Source organism: Theropithecus gelada, chromosome 4 (genome assembly GCF_003255815.1).
Source record: "Theropithecus gelada isolate Dixy chromosome 4, Tgel_1.0, whole genome shotgun sequence".
NCBI lineage: Eukaryota > Metazoa > Chordata > Mammalia > Primates > Cercopithecidae > Theropithecus > Theropithecus gelada.
The window spans coordinates 88,677,492-88,705,476 of NC_037671.1; the positions used below are offsets into that span (position 1 = coordinate 88,677,492).

Genomic DNA, 27,985 nt, shown 5'->3' on the forward strand with positions numbered 1-27,985 from the left:
CACGGTGAAACCCCATCTCTACTAAAAATACAAAAAAAAATCAGCCAGGCGTGGTGGTGGGCACCTGTAGTCCCAGCTACTGGGAAGGCTGAGGTAGGAGAATGGCAGGAACCCGGGAGGCGGAGCTTGCAGTGAGCCCAGATGTCGCCACTGCACTCCAGCCTGGGCGACAGAGCGAGACTCCGTCTCAAAAAACAAACAAAAAAAAGGCATAGGGCCCGTGTCAGTATGTAGAAAAATAAGCCAAAAAAAAAAAAAAAAATTTTAAAGGCATAGAATCTGCATTTAACCTATTCACGCCCTCTTTATTTTATTTAAATCTCTAGATTATTTTCAATATCTAATACAATGCAAATGCTATATAGTTATTACACTGTATTGTCCAGGGAATAATCCCAAGGAAAAAAGTCTGTACACGTTCAATACAATCATTTCTTTCCTGAAATATTTTATTTATTTATTTATTTATTTACTTTTTACTGTCCACCTTAGGGACAGGAATGGAATATTTTGGATCCAAGTTTGGTTGACTCCACAGATGCAGAGCTCACAGAAACGGAGGGCTAACAGTAGTCCCCAAAAGCAATCTCCCTCTGAACAAATTTGATTGTAAATATTTCGGAGGAAAAAAAAAGTTCTCAATGTCCTTAGAGAAATCACAACTTAGGTCTAATGTGAAAATATAGGTGGAGTTGTTAAATTAACTGTAACATAAATTATAGTAGAGCTGATATTTGATAAAGGTATTTGGTCTGGATGGAATAAGCAGGGAAAAGAGCTGGACAAAAACAATTTGCCAGTTCTCAAAAGAATATACACTACTGATTTGAAAAGGCTGGTCTCAAATTCAGTAGAAATATATTTTAGAGTAGAAGAGAACAATTATTCTGGTTACCGTATATACTATAGTTTAAAAGAGTTACTTCTAAAAGAACATCCAACTCCTTTTGTTCTTATTCCACCTTACCACTATGATTTGGTCTTCCGTAATAATATCCACTAGAATGGTTAAGTCCTGTGCACATACATGCTCCCATCAGAGATACTAACAATGGACCCCAGATGCATTAGTCAGAAGAGTCCACCACCCTCATTAGAAATCCATCCTGGATTTATGGTGTCTTACAAAGAGGTTCAGTCAAGCAACATCAAGCAGCCCTACTGAGAAAAAAGTAGAGGGATTGGACAGATACAAATTTATCAGACAGACTAAGAAATTACATATAGGAACAAATATTGCTTTATTATTACCTGGGAGTTTCTTTCATTTTACTTTAATTTCACTATCTGTTTTACTCTATATCAAACTATACTTCTTTTGAAATTAATAATAATTTGTTTCAAAAACCATAAAACATGTATTACATTCAATTAGCTTTAATGCCACTTTAGTTGAGTTTTAACTAGCTAAAAATAACAAACCAGGCCAGGCACAGTGGCTCACACCTGTAATCCCAGCACTTTGGGAGGCCGAGGCCGGTGGATCACCTGAGGTCAGGAGCTCAACACCAGCCTGGCCAACGTGGTGAAACCCCATCTCTACTAAAAATACAAAAATAAGCCAGGCGTGGTGGCAGGTGCCTGTAATCCCAGCTACTTGGGAGGCTGAGGCAGGAGAATCGCTGGAACTCAGGAGGCGGAGGTTGTAGTGAGCCGAGATCGTGCCATTGCACTCCAGCCTGGGGGACAAGAGCGAGACTTCGTCTCAAAAAAATAAAAATTAAAAAAAAAAAAAAAAAAAACTCATACTTGGAAAAAAGAGAAAAGTCTGATGGCAATCAAAAGACAGAAAATAACAATGGAAGTCAACAGCCTTACAGAATCAAAAGAAAAAAGACTGGAAAACTATATCTTACCTCTTGAAAAATATTTAATGATGCTGATAAAGATGAACTGTCAAAGCTATGGGCAATCCTATTACACCAATTCAGCAGATCCCTTTAAAAAAAAGAAAAGAAAAAACGAAAAGACCACAGGCCAAAGACATCAGAGGCATCAGAATTTATTGACCCACTTAAGTCTGGGCTTACCTGACAACTCTCTTCTTTCTTCTGACAATGCTTAGATAAAAGGTATTTGAGCAACCAGTAATTAAGGGATCCCAATCCTTCCCCTCTTTGTATTTGTGTGTAAAATTTAAAAGCAAAACAAAGAGTTCTCAATCTTCACCCAAACCAGGAAGTGACCTATCAAATCATTACTCTGCCTTCCATGCCAGACAAGGTAGCAGGACAGGAGGGGAGCAACCAAATCAGACCAGAATGCAGAGATTCTTGTTTTTTTTTTTTGAGACAGTCTTACTCTGTTGCCCAGGCTGGAGTACAGTGATGCAATCTTGGCTCACCGCAACCTCTGCCCAGGTTCGAGCAATTCTCTGCCTCAGCCTCCCGAGTAGCTGGGATTACAGGCATCTGCCACCGCTCCCAGCTAATTTTTGTGTTTTTTTTTTTTTTTAGTAGAGACGGGGTTTCACCATGTTGGCCAGGATGGTCTTGAACTCCTGATCTCGTGATCTGCCCGCCTCGGCCTCCCAAAGTGTTGGGATTACAGGCATAAGCCACCACGCCCAGCCTGAGGAGATGCCCATTTCTAATTCTCACTTCTCAAAGGGAAAGTCAACCACTGAGAAGAGAGAACGGCACAGAAGTCATAGATAGCAAAATCCAAGACTTATTTAAGACTCCAAGTGTCGCCGGGCGCGGTGGCTCAAGCCTGTAATCCCAGCACTTTGGGAGGCCGAGACGGGCGGATCACGAGGTCAGGAGATCAAGACCATCCTGGCTAACACGGTGAAACCCCGTCTCTACTAAAAATACAAAAAAAAAAAAACTAGCCGGGCGAGGTGGCGGGCGCTTGTAGTCCCAGCTACTCGGGAGGCTGAGGCAGGAGAATGGCGTAAACCCAGGAGGCGGAGCTTGCAGTGAGCTGAGATCTGGCCACTGCACTCCAGCCTGGGCCACAGAGCGAGACTCCGCCTCAAAAAAAAAAAAAAAAAAAAGACTCCAAGTGTCAGAAAAGGGCATTTGGTGAAAGAATTATGTTAGGAGCCATTCACAAGTTTGTCTTTAAAAGTTATTTTTTAAAGTTAAAAACATTACCCTAATCAAGCCTTCCCAGTCGTTAATTATAAATCTGAAAAAGGGATCTGACACCATGAAGCAACCTATAATTTCAAAATCTGACCATTTCCTTCTAGCTGGTAAGAACTTTGAACCTAGGAGGCAGAGGTTGGAGCGAGCCGAGACTGCGCCACTGCACTCTAGCCTGGGTGACAGAGCGGGACTCTAGTCTCACAATAAAAAAAAAAAGAAAGAAAGAAAGAAAAGAAAAAATTGTTTAGTCCAGTACCTTAAAGATAATTCTCTTCCCTCAAGGGTTGGTCTTTTGTTTTCTCTTCTGGCTTCTGAAACTTCTTCAGGTGTCTGTTCACATCCAACAGAACTATCACTCCAAGAGTGATGTTTCTCTCCAGTAAGTTGGATATAAATGTCAAGCAGGTGATCAACCACTGCCAATAGACTAGGATATCTGCTCTGAAGAACCTGTCAGAGGGAAAAAAAAAAAAAAGAAAGAAAATTTAGCAGCCAGCATGGTAATTTTTAAAAGCACACAAACTACTGCCGAAACTAGTCAGCCAAAAAATGGATTTCTCTATGAAATTTGTTCACTGGGGACGGTAGCTCACACCTGTAATCCCAACACTTTGAGAAGCCAAGGCAGAAGAATTGCTTGAATTCAGGAGTTTGAGATCAACCTGGGCAACATGGTGAAACCTCGTCTCTACAAAAAATACAAACGTTAGCTGGGCATGGTAGCGTGTGCCTGTAGTCCCAGGTACTCAGGAGGCTGAGGAGGGAGGATCATCTGAGACTGGGAGGTCAAAGCTACAGTGAGCAGTGATCATGCCTAGGTGACAGAGTAAGACCCTGTCTCAGAAAAAGTAAATGAATAAAAAATAAAAATAGGCTGGGCACGGTAGCTCACACCTGTACTCCCAGCACTTTGGGAGGCCAAGGCAGGCAGATCACGAGGTCAGGAGATCTAGACCATCCTGGCTAACATGGTGAAACCCCGTCTCTACTGAAAATACAAAAAAACACAAAAAATTAGCCGGGCATGGAGGCAGGCACCCAGCTACTTAGGAGGCTGAAGCAGGAGAATGGCGTGAACCCGGGAGGCAGAGCTTGCAGTGAGCCAAGATCGCGCCACTGCACTCCAGCCTGTGTAACAGAGCGAGATTCCATCTCAAATGAATGAATGAATGAATGAATGAATGAATGAAAGAAATGTGTCAACTTTACCAAAAATAAGAACTTCCCCTTACCCACTCCCACTCCCATCCATCTACCTCACTCAAACATCATGATTTTCTTCCTACCCAGAACTCAGTTATCTGGCAATCTCACCATCTATAACACAGTTTCAGGGGTAGAAGTCATGTTAAAAGGTTTTCCAAGTAACCAAAATATATGCAACCAACTCCAAGGAATTTATTCATTAAAGAATTCTTAAATTACTATTTAATTGCAAACACAGCTCTGGTAAGGTTCATTACGTAATTTCTCAATGAAAAGCATGTAAAAGGAGCAGGGTACAGTGGATCACACCTGTAATCCCAGCACTTCGGGAGGCTGATGTGGGCAGATTGCCTGAGTCCAAGAGTTGAGATAAGCCTGGGCAACATGGTGAAAACCCATCTCTACAAAAAATTTGCTGGGTGGGGTGGCACACACCTGTAGTCAGTCCCAGCTACTTGGCAGGCTGAGGTGGGAAGATCACCTAAGCCTGAGAGGTTGAGGCTGCAGTGAGCTCAGCACCACTGCAGTGCATCACTGCACTCTAGCCTGGGTGATAGAGTAAGACCTTCTCTCAAAAAAATAGTAAGATATAAAATCAATTAAGCTGGGTGTGGGGGCTCATGCCTGTAATCCCAGCACTTTAGGAGGCCGAGGTCAGTGGATCACGAGGTCAAGAGATCAAGACCATCCCAGTCAACATGGTGAAACCCTGTCTCTACTAAAAATACAAAAATTAGCTGGGCGTGGCAGCATGTTGCGGGAAGTCAGGGACCCTGAATGGAGGGACTGGCTGGAGCCACGGCAGAGGAACATAAATTGTGAAGATTTCATGGACATTTACCAGTTCCCAAATAATACTTTTATAATTTCTTATGCCTATCTTTAATCTGTTAATCCTGTTATCTTCGTAAGCTGAGGATGTACATCACCTCAGGACCACTGTCATAATTGTGTTAACTTTACAAATTGATTGTAAAATGTGTGTTTGAACAATATGAAATCAGTGCACCTTGAAAAAGAACAGAATAACAGCGATTTTTAGGGAACAAGGATAGACAACCATAAGGTGTGACTGCCTGTGGGGTCGGGCAAAAAGAGCCATATTTTTCTCCTTGCAGAGAGCCTATAAATGGACGTGCAAGTAGGGAAGATATCACTAAATTCTTTTCCTAGAAAGGAATATTAATATTAATACCCTGGGAAAGGAATGCATTCCTTGGGGGAGGTCTATAAACAGCTCTGGGAGTGTCTGTCCTATGCAGTTGAGATAAGGGTTGAGATATACCCTGGTCTCCTGCAGTATCCTCAGGCTTACTAGGGTGGGGAAAAAACTCCTCCCTGGTAAATTTGTGGTCGGACTGGTTCTCTGCTCTTGAACCCTGTTTTCTGTTAAGATGTTTATCAAGACAACACATGCACTGCTGAACATAGACCCTTATCAGTAGTTCTGCTTTTGCCCTTTGCCTTGTGATCTTTGTTGGACCCTTATTAGTAGTTCTGCTTTTTGCTCTTTGATGCATGTGATCTTTGTACCTACTCCCTGTTCTTACACCCCTACCCTTTTGAAACCCTTAATAAAAAACTTGCTGGTTTAAGGCTCAGGTGGGCATCACGGTCCTACAGATATGATGCCACCCCTGGCGGCCCAGCTGTAAAATTCCTCTCTTTGTACTCTTTCTCTTTATTGCTGAGCTGGCCGACTCTTATGGAAAATAGAAAGAACCTATGTTGAAATATTGGGGGCGGTTACCCCAGTAGCGGCACACGCCTGTAGCCCCAGCTACTTGGGAGGCTGAGGCAGGAGAATCACTTGAATCTGGGAGGTGGAGGTTGCAGCAAGCCAAGATCATGCCACAGAGCACTGTTCTGGGAGACAGAGAAAGACTGCCTCAAAAAAAAAAAAAAAAAAAAAAGGTAGGAAAATATTTGAAGTTTGTGGCCAGGCACAGTGGCTCACACCTATAATGCCAACACTTTAGGAGGCTGAGGCAGGCAGGTCACCTGAGGTCAGGTGTTTGAGACCAGCCTGGCCAGCATGGTGAAACCCCGTCTCTACTAAAAATACAAAAGAAAATAGCCAAGGGTGTGGTGGGCACCTCTAATCCCAGCTACTTGGGAGGCTGAGGCATGAGAATTGCCTGAACCCAGGAGGCGGAGGTTGCAGTGAGCCAAGGTCACGCCACTGCACTCCAGCCTCGGCAACAAGAGCAAAACTCAGTATTCAAAAAAAAAAAAAAAAAAAGTAGTTTGTTTGGTAACACATATTTACCTATATACCTACATCAAGAAAGGGAAAAGCATCTCTTCCATGTCTGCATGACCACTGACAATGCTTTGTCTGCCACTCTCCTAGATAAAGCATTGAGGAAGGGAAATCTTCCAAGTGAGACATACAAGGGAAGTAGGGCATGAGCACAGTCAAGTGTAGCATACTTCTTACTGATCTAGGATAACTACAATACTAGAAACGGAATCAATGTAGAAAACCTATAAAGTGATTTACCTCAATTCTCATTAATTCCTAGATCAAAATGTCCATTAAGTTAAGTGTGAAAGATATGACCTCAAATCAACTTAGTAAAATGATCCTGTGGAGACAACTAGGAAAATCTGAATATAATCTAAGAATTCAATGATACTGAGGAATTACTGTTCATTTTATTGTGTATAATAATGTTATTGTGGTTATATATAAAAATGCCGTTAAATTTTTAGAGATGTATGCTGGGAGTTTGCTTTCAAATATATTAGCACAGAAAAAATAATAGATGAAGCATATACAGTAAAATACTAGCACACAGACTGTAAAATATAGGTTGATGAGTATTCTGGTGGTTTATTACACTATTTCCTATTTCATGCAAGTTTGGAACTTTTCATGTAAAAAAGAAAACCACTGACGTCTTCTAAGGCAGTTTATTATACTATTTCCTGTTTCATGCAAGTTTGGAACTTTTCACGTAAAAAAGAAAAGCATTGATTTTTTTTTTTTTTTTTTGAGATGGAGTCTCACTCTGTAGCCCAGGCTGGCATGCAGTGGCGCTATCTCGGCTCACTGCAAGCTCTGCCTCCTGGGTTCACGCCATTCTCCTGCCTCAGCCTCCCCAGTAGCTGGGACTACAGGCGCCCGCCACCACACTCGGCTAATTTTTTGTATTTTTAGTACAGAGGGGGTTTCACCGTGTTAGCCAGGATGATCTCTATCTCCTGACCTTGTGATCTGCCCGCCTCGGCCTCCCAAAGTGCTGGGATTACAGGAGGGAGCCACCGTGCCCGGCCAGCATTGATACTTTGTAAGACCCACATACCTCATTCAGTTCTCGCTTATCCAGGTTATCCAGGTGAATTTTGGTCCAATATTTGTCTAGCAAAGTAGCATGACTGTTTAGCGGTCGATACCAATTTCCTCCACAGCTCAAGAGTCTATGTTTCAAAATAAAAAACACAGTCACACAAAATTCCAAATTTTAATCCTGAATTGTACCTCTGGATATTACTTGCCGTACACTGTCTCACATAGGAAAAAAATTCATAATCCCTTCTGTTTCCAGATACTACACTGTTGGGCTTACAGGGCAGATGACAAATGAAAGGCTGATAGTTAACCCATGTTTGGCTCTTCTCCTAAGAAGCAGTGATAGTGCTTTAATCAAGTATTTTCAAATCACTGCAAATAATTCTACAAGGTAAATGTTTTTATTTCAATGACAGGTTCCTCTTCCTTAAGACATAAATACCTTCAGAAAAGAGAAAGCATAATCTAAGGCTCATAGCATTAACATTAAGTTCACTACTTGTTACCAGAAGCTAGAGTACTTAAAACCATTAAAAATTTCCAGAAGAGAAAAAAGTAGAGAAGGAATATACATTAAACATACACTCTGGGGAAGGTACATGCTTATGCATAAGCCACTTAGTTCTCACAACTGTCCTGAGAGGAAGATGCCATTCTTTTCTTCTGACATAAATGGAAGAGAAGGAAAGAATGGCCCTTATACACTCAGCTGTAACTGAAAATGGCAGAACTGAAAATTGAATTCAAGTTTATCAGATCAAAAGTTTGTCTAACATCTTTCCACGATGTCCCAGGTCTTTCTGGGAAGTGTTTGAATCCACCAGGGAAGAACTTCACTGCCTCTATAAATAAAATTAAGGTCAGCCAAGCTCAGTGGCTCATGTCAGCAGTTCCAGAACTTTGGGAGGTCAAAGCAAGAAGATCGCTTGAGCCCAGGAGTTCGAGACCAGCCTGGGCAACAAATTAAGGCCTCATGTCTTAAAAAAAAAAAAAAAAAAAAAACCAAAACCATAAAATAAGATGGGCGTGGTGGATCACACCTGTAATTCCAGCACTTTCAGAGGCTGAGGCAGATGGATTGCTTGAGGCCAGAAGTTTGAGACCAGCTTGGGCGACATGGCAAAAACCCCGCCTCTACTAGAAACACAACAATTAGGCATCGTGGCGTGCACCTGTAGTCCCAGCTACCTGGGAGACTAAGGCACAAGAATCGCTTGAATCCGGGAGGCAGAGGTTGCAGTGAGCCAAATCATGCCACTACACTACAGCCTGGGCGACAGAATGAGACTTGGTCTCAAAAAAAATTAATTAAAATTAAAAATCAAGGTCTATCAAAACTAACAGTGCCAGGTACAGTGGCTCATGCCTGTCATAACAACACTTAGAAGGCCACAGTGGAAGGACTGCTTGAGTCCAGGAGTTCAACACCAGCCTGGGAAATGCAGCAAGATCCCATCTCTTAAAAAAAAAAAAAAAAGTTTTTAGCCAGGCATGGTGGTGCACACCTGTACTCCTAGCTACTCAAGAGGCTGAGGCAGGAGGATCACTTGAGCCCAGGAGTTTGTGGTTACAGTAAGATATGATTAAGCCACTGCATTCCAGCCTGGGTACAAAGCAAAACACTGTCTCTAAAAATGAAATAAATGTTTAAAACAAAGGTAACAGGATTGGGCTGGGCACGGTGGCTCACGCCTGTAATCCCAGCACTTTGGGAGGCCAAGGCAGCAGATCATGAAGTCAGGAGATCGAGACCAGCATGCAACATGGTGAAACCCCATCTCTACTAAAAATACAAAAATGAGCCGGGTGTGGTGGCAGGTGCCTGTAATCCCAACTACTTGGGAGGCTGAGGTAGAATTGCTTGAACCCAGGAGGCAGAGGTTGCAATGAGCCAAGATCACACCACTGCACTCCAGCCTGGGCGACAGAACAAGACTCCATCTCAAAAAAAAAAAAAAAAAAAAAAGTAACAGGGTTAGCTGGGCACAGAGGCATGTGCCTGTAGTTTTAGCTACTTGTGAGGCTGTGCTGGGAAGACTACCTGAGCACTGAAGTTCAAGAACAGCTTGGGCAACACAGTGAGACCCCATTTCAAGAAAAAAAAAAGAGTAATTGGGTCTAGGAAAGTATTCCTTGAGTAATATCGGGTTAGCTCCACACTCCATATAGAAGTGAATGTTTAACTGAGGTAAACACTAATATAATCAATTAACTATAGAATGATGTTAGTTTCACTCATGGGCATTTAAAGACATTGAAGCCTGTAATCCCAGCACTTTTGGAGGCCGAGGTGGGCGGATCACGAGGTCAGGAGATCGAGACCATCCTGGCTAACACGGTGAAACCCCGTCTCTACTAAAAATACAAAAAATTAGCCGGGCATGGTGGCGAGCGCCTGTAATCCCAGCCACTGGGAGGCTGAGGCAGGAGAATGGCATGAACCCAGGAGGCGGAGCTTGCAGTGAGCCCAGATCGCACCACTGCACTCCTGCCTGGGCAACAGGGCGAGACTCCATCTCAAAAAAAAAATAATAAATAAATAAAAATAAAGACATTGAAGAAGCTGTACAGGTAGAGACTAGCAGTAAGAAATAAACTACTGCCTTAAGGTAATTTTAAAATGTAGGCAGGAATATATACTAAGCATGCTCGGTTTTCTTGCTTTTGTTCATGCTTATAGCCAATTAATTTTTCAATTGCCTGAAATCTACCTATCATTATCACCATCATGGCTAGCCATTAACTGGGCATTTAATGTGACAGGTCTTTAGTAGGAGTCATTTCACTTATTCTTTACAGCCACCATTTGAAGATGGCATTATTAACCCCATCATAACCAGACAAGGTATACATAGGTACTAAGTACCAGTGTCAGGACTCAAAACCTGGGCTATCTGACAATAACCTCACCTCTGATTATTTTTTAAAACATGAAATAAGGTGAAGTGTTTTAAAATGGTTACTTATTTTTAAGTGGCGGGGGGGAACCTCTTAGTTTACAAATTATCTTCATTAAAAATAATCAGGAATGAGAAGGTTAGACCTGTTACCACTTCCAACTAACCTTGCTCAAAGTAGACCCAAAGAACTCTATTACAGGACTTCTGGCTCAGCAGACTTCTGGCTCAGCATGCAGACTTATGAGTAAGTGGCTCCAGAGTGAAAACAGAAAGGTTACTAGTACATACCTCCTGGTTGCAAAAAACTGAAATCCAGGTGCCACTTTCAGACAGTCACCTTGGCCAGGAATCAAGAGATCTCCATTCTCCAAGAGAGGGATCAGCACAGAAACCTAAATCAGATAACCGCACTGATAAAGTAAAGCTATTAAGACAGAAGTAATCAAAACAAAACAACCTTCTCTCAAAATGACAGACAGACCCTTAGAGGAAACTTCAGCTCTCATAGTCCAAACTGGAGTCAATATGCAAGCGGGAACGTCTGACTCACCTACACTCCAGCACAATTTATACACTCGACATTCTCGAGTGCCTCCTGTGGATCACAGCCAAGCAAGACACAAGAAGACATAAGAATACAGACAGGACCAAGGCTTTAGAGCCTAGAGGCTGATGGGAGAGGGAAGGCATGCAAATTCCCACACAGCACAATCAGTGTACCCCAGGAGTATACAAAGTCATATATAAAGATAAGAGGGGGTTCTGAATCAGAACAGAATGATTTAGAAGCAGGGCAGTGAAGTCTTCCCAGAGGTAGTGACATTTGCTGAATCTTTAAAGAAGAATGAGCAGAAATTAACCAGGTTTGGTGAAAGAGAAATGGTACGTACACTGCAGGCAGGAGTATGCACGTGCATTTTTTAACAATTGATAAGCCTAAAAGTCATGGCACAAGAATTCCGTTTTGTTTAGGGTAGAATGTGCATAAGAAGCAGCAGAAAGATGTAAGTCTTAGAGATAAATAATAAAAGGCTTCCTGTGCTGAGCTAAGGGCTTTGAACTTTTGCGTAAGTGTTATCGAGAGGCTTTTAGGCTGAAAAGAAAAGAAATAATTTCATTTTTTATTTTAGAAAATCAACTGCGTAGCAATTTGGAAAGGAGCTAGCCTAGAGGAAAAACGGTCAAAAAAGACACTATTCAGATAACAAAGGCAAGACAAATAGGTAGTTAAAATAAGCCAGTACTAAGACAATGGGATAAGAACAAATAAAGAGGTAAGGAAAAGGCAATAAACGATACAGAGACCAACTGAACGAGAGAGGAGGAAGAGGTGTCTAGGGTTTAGAGTGGTAACTTGTGGAAGAAAAGGTGTTCCCTTCGTTTTCTTTTGCCCACTACAAAGTGGTGGGGTTTTTGTTTGTCTTGAGATGGAGTCTCACTCTGTGGCCCAGGCTGAAGTGCACTGGTGTGATCTCAGCTCGCTGCAACCTCTGACTCTCGGGTTCAAGCAATCCTCCCACCTCAGCCTCCCAAGTAGCTGGGATTACAAGCATGTGCCACCATGCCTGGCGAATATTTGTATTTTTTTCTTTTTTTGGTAGAGACAAGGTTTCACCATGTTGACCAGGCTGGTCTCAAACTCCTGACCTCAAGTGATCCGCCCACCTCAGCCTTCCAAAGTGCTGGGATTACGGGCATGAGCCAACGCGCCCAGCCAGCAAAGTGGGTTTTGACCCTAACAATTTATTTTTATTTTTTTGCCATAATAGGTTTTGTTTCTGGTTTCCTTTCTTTGTGCTTAAGAAAAGGCAATTCTAAAAAAAAAAAAAAAAAAAAGTCCAATTTGGACATCTTGAACTTGTGCTGGCAATGGACATGCAAGTAGAGATTTTTTTTAAGAATGTGGACTAGCCGGGCACAGTGGCTCACGCCTGTAATCCCAGCACTTTGGGAGGCTGAGGCAGGCAGATCACAAGGTCAGGAGATCGAGACCATCCTGGCTAACACGGTGAAACCCCGTCTCTACTAAAAATACAAAAAATTAGCCGGGTGTGGTGGCGGGCATCTGTGGTCCCAGCTACTCGGGAAGCTGAGGCAGGAGAATGGCGTGAACCCGGGAGGCGGAGCTTGCAGTGAGCCGAGATCGCGCCACTGCACTCCAGCCTGGGCAACAGAGCGAGACTCCGTCTCAAAAAAAAAAAAAAAAGAATGTGGACTAGCCTACTTTGCAGACACTGCCACCCCTGGACCCCCCCTGCCACTAGACATAGTCCACCCCACTATGTTCTTCAATATCACCATGAGGATGAGCCCTTGGGCCACATTTCCTTCGAGCTGTTTGCAGACAAGTTTTGAAAGACAGCAAGAACTTTCATGCTAAGCAATGGAGAGAAAGGATTTGGTTATAAGGGTTCCTGCTTTCACAGAATTATTCCAGGGTTTAAGTGTCAGGGTGGTGATGTCACACCCCATAATGGCACCTGCCCCAAGTCCATCTACAGGGAAAAATTTCATTATAAGAACTTCATCCTGAAGCATAAAGACCCTGGCATCTTGTGATTGGCAAATGCTGGAACCTACACAAATGGTTCCTAGTTTTTCATCTGTAGAGTCGAGACTGTGTGGTTGGATGGTAAGCATGTGGTCTTCAGCAAGGTGAAACAAGGCATGAATATTGTGGAGGCCTTCGAGCGTTTTGGGTCCAGGAATAACAAGACCAACAAGAAGATCACCACTGCTGACTGGGACAACTAACAAATTTAACCTGTGGGGCCAGGTGCGGTGGCTCATGCCTGTAATGCCAGCACTTTGGGAGGCTGAGGTGGGCAGATCACCTGGGGTAAAGCATTCAAGACCAGCCTGGCCAACAGGTGAAACCCCATCTCTACTAAAAATACAAAAATTAACTGGGTGTGGCAGCACACACCTGTAGTCCCAGCTACTTGGGAGGCTGAAGCCTGAGCCCCGGAGGCAGAGGCTGTGGTGAGCTGAGATCGCGCCACTGCACTCCAGCGAGATTCCATCTCAAAAAAAAAAAATTGTATCTTCTCTTAACCATTCCTTCTATAGCCTACAAGAGCACCCTCCACTCCATTTGCTTGCAGTAGGCTATAATTTTTGTGCTCTCACCGCAGTTCTCTGGGTTCCATATTTTCTTATTCCCCTCTACATCTCATTGGATAGCAGAGTTAGGTTTATGGTTAAGAAATAAAAACTAGGCCGGGCGTGGTGGCTCAAGCCTGTAATCCCAGCACTTTGGGAGGCCGAGACGGGCGGATCACAAGGTCAGGAGATCGAGACCATCCTGGCGAACCCGGTGAAACCCCGTCTCTACTAAAAAATACAAAAAACTAGCCGGGCGAGGTGGCGGGCGCCTGTAGTCCCAGCTACTCGGGAGGCTGAGGCAGGAGAATGGCGTGAACCCGGGAGGCGGAGCTTGCAGTGAGCCGAGATCCGGTCACTGCACTCCAGCCTGGGTGACAGAGCGAGACCCCGTCTCAAAAAAAAAAAAAAAAAAGAAATAAAAACTAAATAACAACAACAAAAAAAAACAAAGTGTAGACTAGACATATGGATCCAGGAGTTGTGAGTTTATAGAAGTTTCAAAAGAAAAGAAAAAAAAGTGAGAAGAGCAGAGAGGCAAAGAAGAGGGTTCTAAAATATCAGACATAATTTTTTTAAGCATCATTATTTTATACATGGCTAGGAGCTGAAAGAGAAGCCCAAAATAATATAAGAGCAACTCCAACATACTCCAAAACTTGAATCTAAAGAAAATTATCCTGAATGAGGTCTGTAAAAGCTACTTTAAAATGATAATGGGTCATCTATGAGCTGAGAAGTTCTGGAAAAAAACAAAACAGTAAGAGCATCTGAAAAATCTGCACAATGTGCACAGACATCCATAAACCTACTGACAGCCTGACGCAGTGGCTCACGCCTGTAATCCTAGCACTCTGAGAGGCAGAGGCAGCAGATCACTTGAGGTCAGGAGATGGAAACCAGCCTGGCCAACACGGTGAAACCCCATCGCTACAAAAAAATACAAAAATTAGCCAGGCGTAATGGTGTGTGCCTGTAAACCCAGCTACTTGGGAGGCTGAGGCACGAGAATCACTTGAACCCAGGACACAGAGGTTGCAATGAGCCAAGGTCACACCACTGCATTCCAACCTGGGTGACAGAGGGAGACTCTGTCTCAAAAGACAAAAATAAAAATTGGCCGAGCATGGTGGCTCACGCCTGTAATCCTAGCACTTTAAGAGGCCAAGGCAGGCAGATCACTTGGGGTCAGGAATTTTGAGACCAGCTGGGACAACATGGTAAAACCTTGTCTCTACTAAAAGAAATACCGGGCATGGTGGCACATATTGTAATTCCAGCTACTGGGGAGGTTGAGGCGGGAGGATTGCTTGAAACCAAGAGGCAGAGGCTACAGTGAGCCAAGATCGCACCACTGCACTACAGGCTGGGCGAGAAGAGCAAGACTCTGTCTCAAAAAGAATAATGATAATTAAAAGTAATAATAAAAAATAAAAATAAGTAAACCTAATGACTTCCCAGATAACCTGGTATCTGAAAAAAACTGCCCAAGACGAAGGGCACTAAAAAGGAAAAAAACTCAACAAATATTTTTCAACTGCCCTGTAGTTTACATCTCAGTTTTAATTTTAAGTCTCATTGGCAGGAGTTAGCCTTGGCTCTGGGCTTCTTAAAACTGAGTTTCCAGCCCTGTAAAAGTGAACATTAAGACACCAGAACACAGTGATCAAACTGTGAGGCCCTATCTGGGCCAATATACCCAGAACATCTTTACCTCATTATACTCTAAAACACTGATATAACATACACACTTATTTTCAGCTATTCCTTCCCCTTCATCTCTCCCTAAACACACACACACACACACACACACACACACACACACACTCTCTCTCTCTCTCTCTCTCTCTCTCTCGTTCTCCCATATCCAAGACAGAAAAGTCCATACACAGTTAATTTGAGCGGGTTCACCTTAAAAGAAAATTAAAACCGGCCAGGCGCGGTGGCTCACACCTGTAATCCCAGCAGTTTGGGAGGCCGAGGCGGGCGGATTACCTGAAGTCAGGAGTTCATGACCAACCTGGCCAACATGGTGAAACCCTGTCTCTACTAAAAATACAAAAATTAGCTGGCCATGGAGGAACATGCATGCAATCCCAGCTACCTGGGAGGCTGAGGAGGCAGGAGAATTGTTTGAGCCCGGAAGACGGAGGTTGCAGTGAGCCAAGATCGTGCTACTGCACTCCAGCCTGGCCGACAGAGCAAGTTTCTGTCTCACATAAAAAAGAAAAAGAAAAAAGAAAATTAAAACCGCCGGGTGCGGTGGCTCACACCTGTAATCCCAGCACTTTGCGAGGCCGAGACGGGTGGATCATGATGTCAGGAGATCGAGACCATCCTGGCTAACACGGTGAAACCCTGTCTCTACTAAAAATACAAAAATTAGCCGGGCGCAGTGGCAGGTGCCTGTAGTCCCAGCTACATGGGAGGCTGAGGCAGAAGAATGGCGTGAACCCGGGAGGCGGAGCTTGCAGTGAGTGGAGATCGCACCACTGCACTCCAGCCTGGGCAACAGAGCGAGACTCCGTCTCAGAAAAAAAAAAAGAAAAGAAAAGTAAAACCAATCTCAGGAAAAATCTGTCCAAAGGAAGAATATTTCATCCTGCAATACATTTTTTGTCACTTTTCAGAATACAAAGGCCTCATGGATTGTCTCAATGGCTAAATTCATACATGTAGAAGTGGTCTTTTTACAAACCAAAAAATACATCCAGCATATTTTTCTTAATGAAACAAAGGCAAGCACAGTCTTATTACATCATCTCATCCTTCACTTGTCCTCAGCCCACTGCTCTGCAGCTACCACAGCTAAGAAGCAAGATCTGAAAGTTCTCAATGTACCTGTAACATGGCTGAGATGTTCCAAACCAGACCTATTCTTGGAAAAAGTTGATCTCATATTCAATTAGAGGAGCAAAATGCAACTGTGAAACTGGTCACATATTCAACTACTATAGGAAACAGCACAACCAAAATTTTATAGATTCTCTATCAAAAAAGAAACCAGTCAAGTAATTCAGGACCACAAATCAGATCAGGTAAGTAACCATGAAGTACCTGCAACACAGTATGTCTAATCAAATACATTTCTGTTTAAATCATCAACCAGAATCACTATTAACAAAATGCTTTTCCAAGACAGGAAAATACATTAAGGGACAATGAATTTCCTGAGACGACATACCACGTCTAAGGGGGCATAGTCAATATCCTCCAGAAGGATCCAGTGGCCCATTGTGGCCGCCTGTGTCAGGGTGCCAGGCTGCCACACAAACTCTCCAGGAACATCTGTGCAACGATACATCCCCAAAAGCATCTGCAGAAAGAAGATAAAGTTATTACTGAAAAACCATACCTGTAGTGGCAATGCTACATCCTTTGATTAACTGTTAATCTTCTATATGTAGGTATAAGTAGGTAGGCACTTGAGGTTTACGTAGGTTGGCCCCAACAGTTATAAGCAAGACCAATAACTATTCTTATATTCCCTTAGTAAAAGCAATATTTTAATGCAAATATTTACAAGCATGACAAGCCACCAAAACTTAACATTTCCTTATTACCTTACTGTCAGTCTGATCTCCAAGCTGGACTTTGAGAAGCTGAGGAGGCTTCGTTCTACCTGTCATTGCAGCTAAATATTCAACTAAGGAAGTTTTGCCGCATCCTATTGGTCCTTCCAACAACACAGCATTCTGAGAAGCAACCGCCATAGCCAGGGTCTGAAGATTTTTGCAGACAGACTCAACCAGCACATAAGACCTAAGTGCCAGCTCCTGTTCACGTGAAGAACTCCTATTACCACCCTAAAGGGGCAAGACAAAAGCCATGTCAAGAAGAGTTCTTCCCCCAAGGAACACAAGTTAATTTCTACAGTAAGCCTTCTACTAACCTTACACAAACCTCTGTAAGCAAATTAGTAGTATCAAAACTATAATAACAACAGGTATGTCATCTAAAGATCTCTTCGGCATGGTGGCCCATGCCCAATCTCAGCTACTGAAGTGCTGAGGTGGCAGTATCATTTCATCCCAGGAGTTCAAGGATAGTAAGCCATGATCACACCACTGCACTCCAGCCTGGGTGACACAAAGAGACCCTGACTCTAAAAATAAACAAATTTTTATTTTTAAAAATAAAGCAAGGGGCCAGGTGTAGTAGCTCACGCCTATAATCCCAGTACTTTGTGAAGCCAAGGCAAGTGGATCACCTGAAGTCAGGAGTTTGAGATCAGCCTGGCCAACGTGATGAAACCCCGTCTCTACTAAAAATACAAAAACATTAGCTGGACGTGGTGGCATATGCCTGTAATCCCAGCTACTCGGGAAGCTGAGGCTGGAGAATCACTTGAACCCAGAAGGCAGAGGTTGCAGAGGGCCAAGATCGTGCCACTGCACTCCAGCTGGGCAACAAAAGCGAAACTCAGTCTCAAAAAAAACCAAAAAAATAAAAATAAAAATAAAGCAAGGATCTGATTTTTTTTTCCTTTCCATTTTATTGGGGGTAAGGGATGCCGTGGGAAGTAGGGAAGCAGAATTTGTTGGCAAATGTAAGAAAGTCTTCCAAAGTTTAAGTAGCCAAAAAAGCTGATGCACAAAGGTGGGGAAGTGCAAACTTCATCTATTACTGTTGGATTTTTCTTTTCTTTCTTTCTCCATATTCTAGGATTTCCCATCTGAGATCACAAATACACACAATACATTTAGGAGACAATCAGGGAAATATAGACCCTGAGAGGATATCTTATAATTTTTTTTTTTTAAGGTATAACAACAGTACCAGGGTTATTTTTTAAGTTTGTTTCCTTTAGAGAGAGAAAGATATATATCTATGTGTATATATATATCTATATATATATTTAGTATATAACTGAAATATTTTCATATAAAATAGTATGATGCCTGGTATTTGCTTCTAAGTAACATAATGTGAGGAAGTCATGCAAAAATATAAATGAAAGGTAACTGATAATTATTGAATACCCAGGTCCATCGGGTCCGCGGGTATTCACTATACCATTTTTTCTACTTTGGAATATGTGTGACATTTTCTGTAACAAAAAGTAAAAAAGAATATTAAAATGCACCCAGTAAGTTTAATGAGAAAGAATTTCAGCTTTGCAAGACGAAAACATTCTCAGTCAGATGTGGTGGCTGGCTTACACCTGTAATTCCAGCACTTTGGGAGGCTGAGGAGGGAGGATGGCTTGAGACTAGGAGTTCAAGACTAGCCTGGACAACATAGTGAGACTCTGTCGCTACAAAAAATTTAAAAATTAGCCAGGCATGCTGGCACACACCTGTAGTCCCAGCTACTCAGGAGGCTGAGGTGGGAGGACCCCTTGAGCCTAGGAGTTTGAAGTTACAGTGAGCTACAATCACAGCACTGCATTCCAGCCTGGGCAACAGAGTAAGACCCCATCTCAAAAAACTAAAAAATTTTTCTAGAGACTGGTTAAATAACAATGTGAACTAATGTGTAAAGTTAAAAATGTTAACATGGTAAATGTTGTATCAAAATTTTTATACTTTTTAAATAATAACAATGCATCCAATATACATAGGGAGAAAAGGGGAATGATTTATAACTTTTAAGGGGTAGTAAGTTCTCAAATATAGCTGGTTACCTAAAAACACGTGAGGACTAAAAGAAATTCAGAGCTGGAAGCTCTTGAACTTTCCTCAGGGCTGTCCCTCTCAAAAATTTAGCAGGCAGGCGCAACTCTACCCTGCACTTCGGCCCCAGGACCATTCTAACCAGAATCCTTCCCTATGTTAAAATCCTAATGCCCTAAACATAATCTAGGTTGGGATACTGGTTACAGGATACATGGGATACTGGTTACAGGAATAAAGAGGGAGTGGGGAAGGGGACAGGTCTTCACAACTAGAAAAAAACACAAAGAGCTTTGGAAGTACTGGGTGTTTGGTATTATTTATATGAAGTTTATGAATAATCACTGACTACACTTATGACAATGTGCATTTTCCTATATGTACATTACACTATTTTTTTTTAATACTACTGACCAGAACCCAACTGATGCTTCAAGAAATGACCCAGAACTTATTCCAAGAAGAAAAGTGGGTGGGCTGGGCGCAGTGGCTCACACCTGTAATCTCAGCACTTTGGCAGTCTGAGGCAGGTGGATCACCAGGTCAGGCGTTCGAGACCAGGCTGGCCAACAGAGTGAAATTCTGTCTCAACTAAAAATACAAAAAATTAGCCAGGCGTGGTGGGGGGCACCTGTAATCCCAGCTACTCGGGAGGCTGAGGCAGAAGAATCACTTGAACCTGGGAGGTGGAGGTTGCAGTGAGCCGAGGCTATGCCACTGCACTTGCACTCCAGACCATCAGACAAAGTGACAACTGACTGAAGACTGCTATGGAAAAAAAAGACTGGTTCCCAATAGTGCCAGATTTATGATCTATAAGCCTGTTCAAGTATGGTCTCTGGTCTCAAGCCATTCGTGGAAAGAAGTTTGTTGCATATGGCTAGTTCACTAGCTACTGGACTCTCACACAATGAGATAGTTCTGAAAGAAGAGGCTGCTGGGAGTTATCTCTAGACCTAGGCCTGTCTTTGCCACAGAGCAGTCCAAAGGTCTCCAGCAAGTAATTCTGCCTTTGAATTACATCAACATAGGATCCTAACGTGCTACAGAACTTCACAGTTTTTGCAGTAAGCAAACAAGAAAATATACGGATGAGCTCTGCTCAAGTTAAAGGCATCACATAGGCACCATTAGTTTCTAATGTCATATTAAACAGGGACAGGCTGAGTGCAGTGGCTCACGCCTGTAATCCCAACACTTTGGGAGGCTGAGGTGGCATGATCCCTTGAGGCCAGGGGTTCCAGACTGGCACAGACAACATAGTGAGACGCCGTCTCTATAATTTAAAAAATTAACAAAAAATAAAAACAGGAACAGTGGGAATATCAGGGGAAAAGCCCAAGATTAATTTCTTTTTAATTTCTCCCTGAATACTTCCAAAAATGGAGTAGCAATTTAACAAATTAATTTAGCTCACACCTGGTACATAGAGCCCAGCCAAAGACAGAGCACGCTCAGTGTTCAGTAGGAGGAAGGGGACATACCCCCTACTGATACCAACATACCAGCTCTCCAGGGGCTGGCGGCTGCCCAGGCAGTACCACACCACAAACAGCTGTCACCCTAGGGGAGAGGTCAGACGAAACAAGGTGTCCCTGTAAGTACTGCAGCTCCTTCTCCTTACACCAAAGGGAGGCTTCTGGATTGGCCAAAACCAAGGCCTTCTCCAAATCCTGCAACTGGGCCTCTTCTAACAACCTAAGAGAAAGGAGAGTCTCGTCAATTACCTTATCACTCAGAAGTGCGACAGCAAGACCTGCAGTCACCTCTGGCCTGTCGCCCCAAGAAAAAACAAAAAATAAAAAATAAAGAAATGCTATAGCAATACCTCCATGAAGGTTCCTGCTTACCTCAACCTGAAATGGATCAATTCATCACTATTAAATATCTTCTTAAGAAATGATAACTTGTGCTCTTCATTCATACAGGTGACCAAAGCAAGACAATTGGCTGTATACCTAGGGAAAAAGAAAGTATGTAAATTCAGTTTTTCTACAGTTAATTATAAAGAATAAAATTCACTAGCCAACTGAACACTAGAAAAGGAAATCTCCATTATTACAACACAATTAAGAAGAGAAAATACAAATCAGGCACAATGGATTTACTTGATGGAACATGAAAAAGGTGAGACTCCATTCATATCATCTCATTTTCCTCTGCAATGACACATGATTAAAGAAAGTAAAACCCCAAAAGCCACAAGAACAAAATTAACGAAGTTTAAATGGTTTCCTTTCCCTCGAGACACACACAACTCCACACATGCCCTGTACCATCCCCACACTAGAAGTGCAAAAAAAACAGCTACGCACCAGCGAACCAAGGTGTCATGGCTTCTGAGGAGAGGGACACACACACTCCAGTCCCAGAGCTCCCGGAACACAGACTGCTCCTGCTGCAGAAACTTGTAGGCTGCTTCCATTAGGTCCCGGAGCTTCATCCTCCTACGTCCATAGCGGACTGGATTAGCATCTGAACTCTCCAGGAATAGTCTTTGAAAGACTGGGGACGTGTCCTTGAAATACCTCAGGGCAAACCTTCAAACACAAAGAATACAGACATCCCCAACTTAACAATGGTTGGACTTAATTTTTCTGCTTTTTAATAGTTTATCAGAGTATTAAATGCATTTTCAACTTAAGCTATTTTCAACAAGGAGTATCTATATTTTCATTGATTGCTGGGAATATCATAGAACACATCTCTCTACTCTGACCAAACCACAGAACAGAACTCCCAAAGGTCTGAGAAAGCAGGGGAATGAATGCTGAAGCTACCTAGTCCTAAAATTGTATCCTGTTCAATTTCAGGAACCAGGACAACAGCATGAGATAATTCTGACTAAGAGGATACAAAAATCTAAAGTAATTACCTACAAAAGTAGGGGGTACTTAAAGTGTTTACAACCGAAAAGGCACTCATTTCCAACAAACATGTATTCAGTTCTATGAGCCAAATACCGTGTTAACAACTGGGATTCAAAACCAAAGAGATACTTTTCTTGAGGGGTTTGCTGCCTAGTAAGGAAGACAGCCACTTTTAGAAACACTAAGAGACATACACACACAAGAGTCAACTGAATCTGGGGAGAATCAAGAAGAGATGCTTAAGTTACACCTTAATGAATGAAGAGGACAAACCTGGGCAACATAGTGAGACCTCATTCCTACGAAAAATTTAAAAAAAATTAGCGGGGTATAGTGGAGCCTGAAGCCTATTCAGGAGCCTGAAGCTGGAAGATCATTTGCCAGGTTCAAGGTTACAATGAACTATGAAGGTGCCACTGCATTCCAGCCTGGATGACAGAGCAAGACCTTGTCTCAAAATAGGTAAATGAACTGCAAACCCTTTGCTAGATTAACTAAGATAAAAAAGATTCGAATGAACTAAAATCAGAAATAAAAGACGGGACTGGGTGTGGTGGCTCACACCTGTAATTCCAGCACTTTGGGAGGCTGAGGTGGGTGGATCACCTGAGGTCAGGAGTTCTAGACAGCTGGACCAATATGGTGAAACCCATCTATACTAAAAACACAGAATTAGCCGGGCGTGGTGGTGGCGCATGCCTGTAATTCCAGCTATTTGGGACGTTGAAGCAGGAGAATCGCCTGAACCCGGGAAAGGGAGGTTGCAGTGAGGTGAGATCACACCACTGCACTCAAGCCTGGGCGACACAAGAGGGGACATTATATTATATAACCAATGCCATGGAAATAAAAAATATTATTAAAACTTTGAATAAGGCCAGGCACAGTGGCTCACACCTGAAATCCCAGCACTTTGGGAGGCTGAGGTAGGAGGATCACTTTAGGTAAGGAGTTCAAGACCTGCCTGGCCAACATGGTAAAACTCCGTCTCTACTAAAAACAGAAAATTAGCCGGGTGTGGTGGTGCATGCCTGTAATCCCAGCTACTCAGAAGGCTGAGGCAGGAGAATCACTTGAGCCTGAGACGGAGGTTACAGTGAGCTGAGATCATGCCATTGCACTCCAGCCTGGGCGACAAGAGTAAAACTCTGTCTCAAAAAAAACTTCGAACATTATAAAGAAATGGAAAATATGTACAGATCACTAAGTAACTAGTAAGCAGATTTAGTCAGTAATCAAAAACTTCCCATCAAAGAAAAGCCTAGACTGCACTAGAGAAAAGCTTGATGAGTACACTAGGGAATTCTACCAAACACTGAAAGAATAATTAACACTAATCCTAATGAACCTTAATGTAATCGGGTAGACTTCGAGTAGGCTCATCAATTGTAAAAAATGCACAAGTCTGATGGGAGATGCTGATAATGGGGAGGCTATGCATGTGTGTGTGGGTACAGTGTTTATATGGGAAATCTCTGTACCTTCCTCTCAATTTTGCTATGAGCCTAAAATGGCTCTAAATTAAGTATTAAAAAATAAAAATAATTAGCATGCATTAAATGTTTGTTTTTAATTTTATAAAAATTTCTGGGCTGGGCGCAGTGGCTCACACCTGTAATCCCAGCACTTTGGGAGGCTAAGGCAGGTGGATCACCTGAGGTCAGGAGTTCGAGACCAGCCTGACCAACATGGAGAAACCCCATGTCTACTAAAAATACAAAATTAGCCAGGCGTGGTGACACAAGCCTGTAATCCCAGCTACTCAGGAGGCTGAGGCAGAAGAATCGCTTCGACCTGGGAGGCGAAGGTTTCGATGAGCTGAGATGGCACCATTGCACTCCAGCATGGGCAATGAGAGTGAAATTCCATCTCAACAACAACAACAAAAATTTCTGGTCAGGCGAAGTGGCTCACGCCTGTAATCCCAGCACTTTGGGAGGCCAAGGCAGGCGGATCACAAGGTCAAGAGATCGAGACCATCCTGGCCAATGTGGTAAAACCCCGTCTCTACTAAAAATACAAAAATTAGCTGGGTGTGGTGGCACATGCCTGTAGTCCTAGCTAACTGGGAGGCTGAGGCAGGAGAATCGCTTGAACCCGGGAGGGAGGCAGAGGTTGCAGTGAGCCAAGATCACGCCACTACACTCCAGCCTGGCGACAGAGCGAGACTCCACCTTAAAAAAAAAAAAATTCTATCTTAAAAAATTGTGTACAAACGTTCAAAAATGGACTGTGGTCGGTGGCTGTGTTGTTCCCTGATAAAGGTACGTGGTTGTTGGCCGCAACCTCTGGGCTGGGATGATTCACATTCCTAGTGGAGGCAGGGGAACCCAGCTGGAGCTGTGGCCAGTACAGTAGTAGCAGTTGGACTGATTTGCTGCCATGGGATTCGTAGGCCATTATGTTTTGCAAGCCATGAAGCATATGGAACCTCAAGTAAAACCTCAAGTTTTTCAAAGTCTACCAAAATCTGCCTTCAGTGGTGGCTATTACAGAGGTGGGTTTGAATTAAAAATGACAAAACAGAAGGCAGCATCAATACTAGGTCTAAGGCCTACTGCCAATATGAGATGCTCATTAATGAATGATGCTCTTAATCCAAGTAAAAGAGGATCTCCCTACACACCACCCAAAAGCAGAGAAGCTAAAGATTTACTAGAAAGTCGACCGGGCATGGTGGCTCACGCCTGTAATCCCAGCACTTTGGGAGGCTGAGGCAGGTGGATCATGAGGTCAGGAGATCGAGACCATCCTGGCTAACATAGTGAAACCCCGTCTCTACTAAAAATACAAAAAAAAATTTAGCTGGGTATGATGGCAGGTGCCTGTAGTCCCAGCTACTCGGGAGACTGAGGCAGGAGAATGACATGAACCCAGGAGGCGGAGCTTGCAGTGAGCCAAGATAGCACCACTGCACTCCAGCCTGGGCGACAGAGAGAGACTCCATCTCAAAAAAAAAAAAAAGGAAGATTTACTAGAAAGTCAAATTAAAAAGTGAAGTAGGCTGGGTGCAGTGGCTCATGCCTGTAATCCCAGCACTTTAAGAGGCCAAGACAGGTGGATCACCTGAGGTTGGGAGTTCGAGACCAGCCTGACCAACATGGAGAAACCCCACCTCTACTAAAAAAACAAAATTAGCCATGTGTGGTGGTGATCCCACCTACTTGGGAGGCTGAGGCAGGAGAATCACTTGAACCTGGGAGGCGGAGGTTGCGGTGAGCCTAGATGGCGCCATTACACTCCGGCCCAGGCAATAAGAGCGAAACTCCGTCTCAAAAAAAAAAAGTGAAGCAAATTTATAATTTTTTTTTTTTTTTTTTGAGATGGAGTCTTGCTCTGTTGCCCAGGCTGGAGTGCAGTGGCCGGATCTCGGAGCTCACTGCAAGCTCCGCCTCCCGGGTTTACGCCATTCTCCTGCCTCAGCCTCCCGAGTAGCTGGGACTACAGGTGCCCGCAACCTCACCCGGCTGGTTTTTTTTGTATTTTTTTAGTAGAGACGGGGTTTCACCGGGTTAGCCAGGATGGTCTCGATCTCCTGACCTTGTGATCCGCCCGTCTCGGCCTCCCAAAGTGTTGGGATTACAGGCTTGAGCCACCGCGCCCAGCCTGTATGATGAATTTTAAGTTCATATTAGTTTATGTATGAGTAGCAAGTTTTTATAACAAAATGCCTGAGTTAAAATTTTTGAAAATAATTTAGCATGAGCTAAAAATAAAAAATAAAAGCAATTGACTGTAGTGATGACTGCATATATTGATGAAAATACTAAAACCACTGAATTGTACTTTTATAATATAGAAACTATCTCAATAAAGCCATATTTAAAATGCGTGCATATTAATGTACTTGTGTGTATACTCTGATGTGTGCAAGAGTGAGGAAAGACAATGGGGAGAAAACATACCAAAATATTAATACCAGCTATCTTTGGAGGGTATGGTTTCAGGGTGGAGAAGACCTTTAGCTTCCTACCATTCTGTATTGTTGAATGTTATTTGAATATATCACTTCTGGAACTAAAAGAAGAAAAGGGGAAATAGGTATTATACTACTAGGGCATTATTTTCCTCACAGGGATACAGTGAGAATAAAGTAGTTCTTGGAGAGGAAGAAAAGTCTAAAAACAAACAAGATGTTACCTTTAAGCATTTCTAGATACAGTTTTTAACTAAAACATGTAAGAGCAGAACTATTTTGGTCCCCCATTCTGCTGTATGGCTGCATGACTGGTCACATAGATACAGTACCTTACACACGGACTATGTCTTTGAAAAGAAAGTGCATGCTCCAGCACAACAATCCATCTGCTATTCTTCATAAAGGCTGTGACTAGGCCCACCCACTATTGCTCTTACCAATCAAAAGACAGACAGCACTGATGTGGGACACGTGCCCAGCACAAACCAGCAGCAGATGCAAAACTGAAACCAAGAAATTAATCTAAAACGCAATCCAAATAAACTGTACACTTAAAAATAGTGAAGTTGGGCCGGGGGCAGTGGCTCACACCTGCAATCCCAACACTTTGGGAGGCCGATGCAGGTGGATCACCTAAGGTCAGGAGTTCAAGACCAGCCTGGCCAATATGGTGAAATCCCCACCTCTACTAAAAATACAAAATTAGCCAGGTGTGGTGGCACATGCCCATGATGCCAGCTACTTTGGAGGCTGAGGCAGGAGAATCACTTGAACCTGGAAGGTGGAAATTGCAGTGAGCCATTGCATTCCAGCCTGGACAACAAGAACGAAACTCCGTCTCCAAAAAAAAAAATAGTAAAGGTGATCAATTTTATGCATTTTCCTACCACAACGGGAAAAAAGTGTATACACATTTTTAAGAATGAAACTTAAATTTTGTTAAAAACTTGAGCTTATTTGTGATATATGTTTAGTTTTCAATCTGGTTCCAGGACAGAGCTCCAGGAATTGTAATTGCCAATGCAGTAAGAGCTATTCTTTTGTTATTCAACCCCCTTTCAATCACACCTGAGTTTATGTTAATGAGGTGACAATGGGAAAGTCCCTAAGGAGCAGGGAGGGTGGGGGAGGGCCACAGGTTGGTTGCCAGGAGAACCAACCAAGTGATAATAGAGTTAAAACTTTCAGCCCAACTGCCAGAGAAGAGAGAGGGGATGAAGGTTAAGATGATCTCCAATGGTCAAAGATATAATCAATGCCGGGCGCAGTGGCTCACGCCTGTAATCCCAGCACTTTGGGACGCTGAGGCAGGTGGACTGCCTAAGGTCGGGAGTTTGAGACCAGCCTGGCCAACATGGTGAAATCTTGTTTCTAAAAAATACAAAATTAGCTGGGCCTGGTGGCATATGCCTGTAATCCCTGCTACTAGGGAGGCTGAGGCAGGAGAATTGCTTGAACCTGGGAGGCAGAGGTTGCGGTGAGCCGAGATCGTGCCATTGCACTCCAGCCTGGGCAACAAGAGTGAAACTCCGCCTCAAAAAAAAAAAAAAAAAAGATATAATTAATCATGCCTTCCTAATGAAATATCCATTTAAAAAAAACACAAAAAAACCCAAGTCGGGTGCAGTGGCTCACATCTGTAATCCCAGCACTTTAGAAGGCCTAGGCGGGCGGATCACCTGAGGTCGGGAGTTTGAAACCAGTCTGACCAACATGGAGAAACCCCGTTCTACTAAAACTACAAAATTAGCCAGGAATGGTGGCACATGCCTGTAATCCCAGCTACTCAGGAGGCTGAGGGAGGAGAATCACTTGAACCTGGGAGGCGGAGGTTGCGGTGACATGAGATTGCGCCACTGAAGTCCAGCCTGAGCAACGAGCGAAACTCCGTCTCAAAACAACAACAACAACAAAAATAAATGGGGTCCCGAGAGCTTTCAGGGTAGTAAACAAATGGAGGTGCTGAGAGGGTGCTGCAGCTGGCGG

The 27,985-nt window shown here is 43.1% G+C and overlaps 1 protein-coding gene across 2 annotated transcripts in view; it reads right to left on the bottom strand.

Annotated features, from left to right (window-relative positions):
* Window positions 1–27,985, bottom strand: part of MDN1 (midasin AAA ATPase 1) — a 185,658-nt gene that overhangs the window by 139,176 nt on the left and 18,497 nt on the right. For both annotated transcript variants that reach the window (XM_025384538.1, XM_025384537.1), the window contains exons 3-11: window positions 21,526–21,750; window positions 21,061–21,168; window positions 20,716–20,908; window positions 17,159–17,401; window positions 16,780–16,911; window positions 10,782–10,885; window positions 7,607–7,721; window positions 3,349–3,542; window positions 1,857–1,938 (exon numbers count right to left, since the gene is read on the bottom strand). In XM_025384538.1, coding sequence (XP_025240323.1) covers window positions 1,857–1,938; window positions 3,349–3,542; window positions 7,607–7,721; window positions 10,782–10,885; window positions 16,780–16,911; window positions 17,159–17,401; window positions 20,716–20,908; window positions 21,061–21,168; window positions 21,526–21,750 — 1,396 coding nt within the window. The remainder of the gene's footprint in view (window positions 1–1,856; window positions 1,939–3,348; window positions 3,543–7,606; window positions 7,722–10,781; window positions 10,886–16,779; window positions 16,912–17,158; window positions 17,402–20,715; window positions 20,909–21,060; window positions 21,169–21,525; window positions 21,751–27,985) is intronic.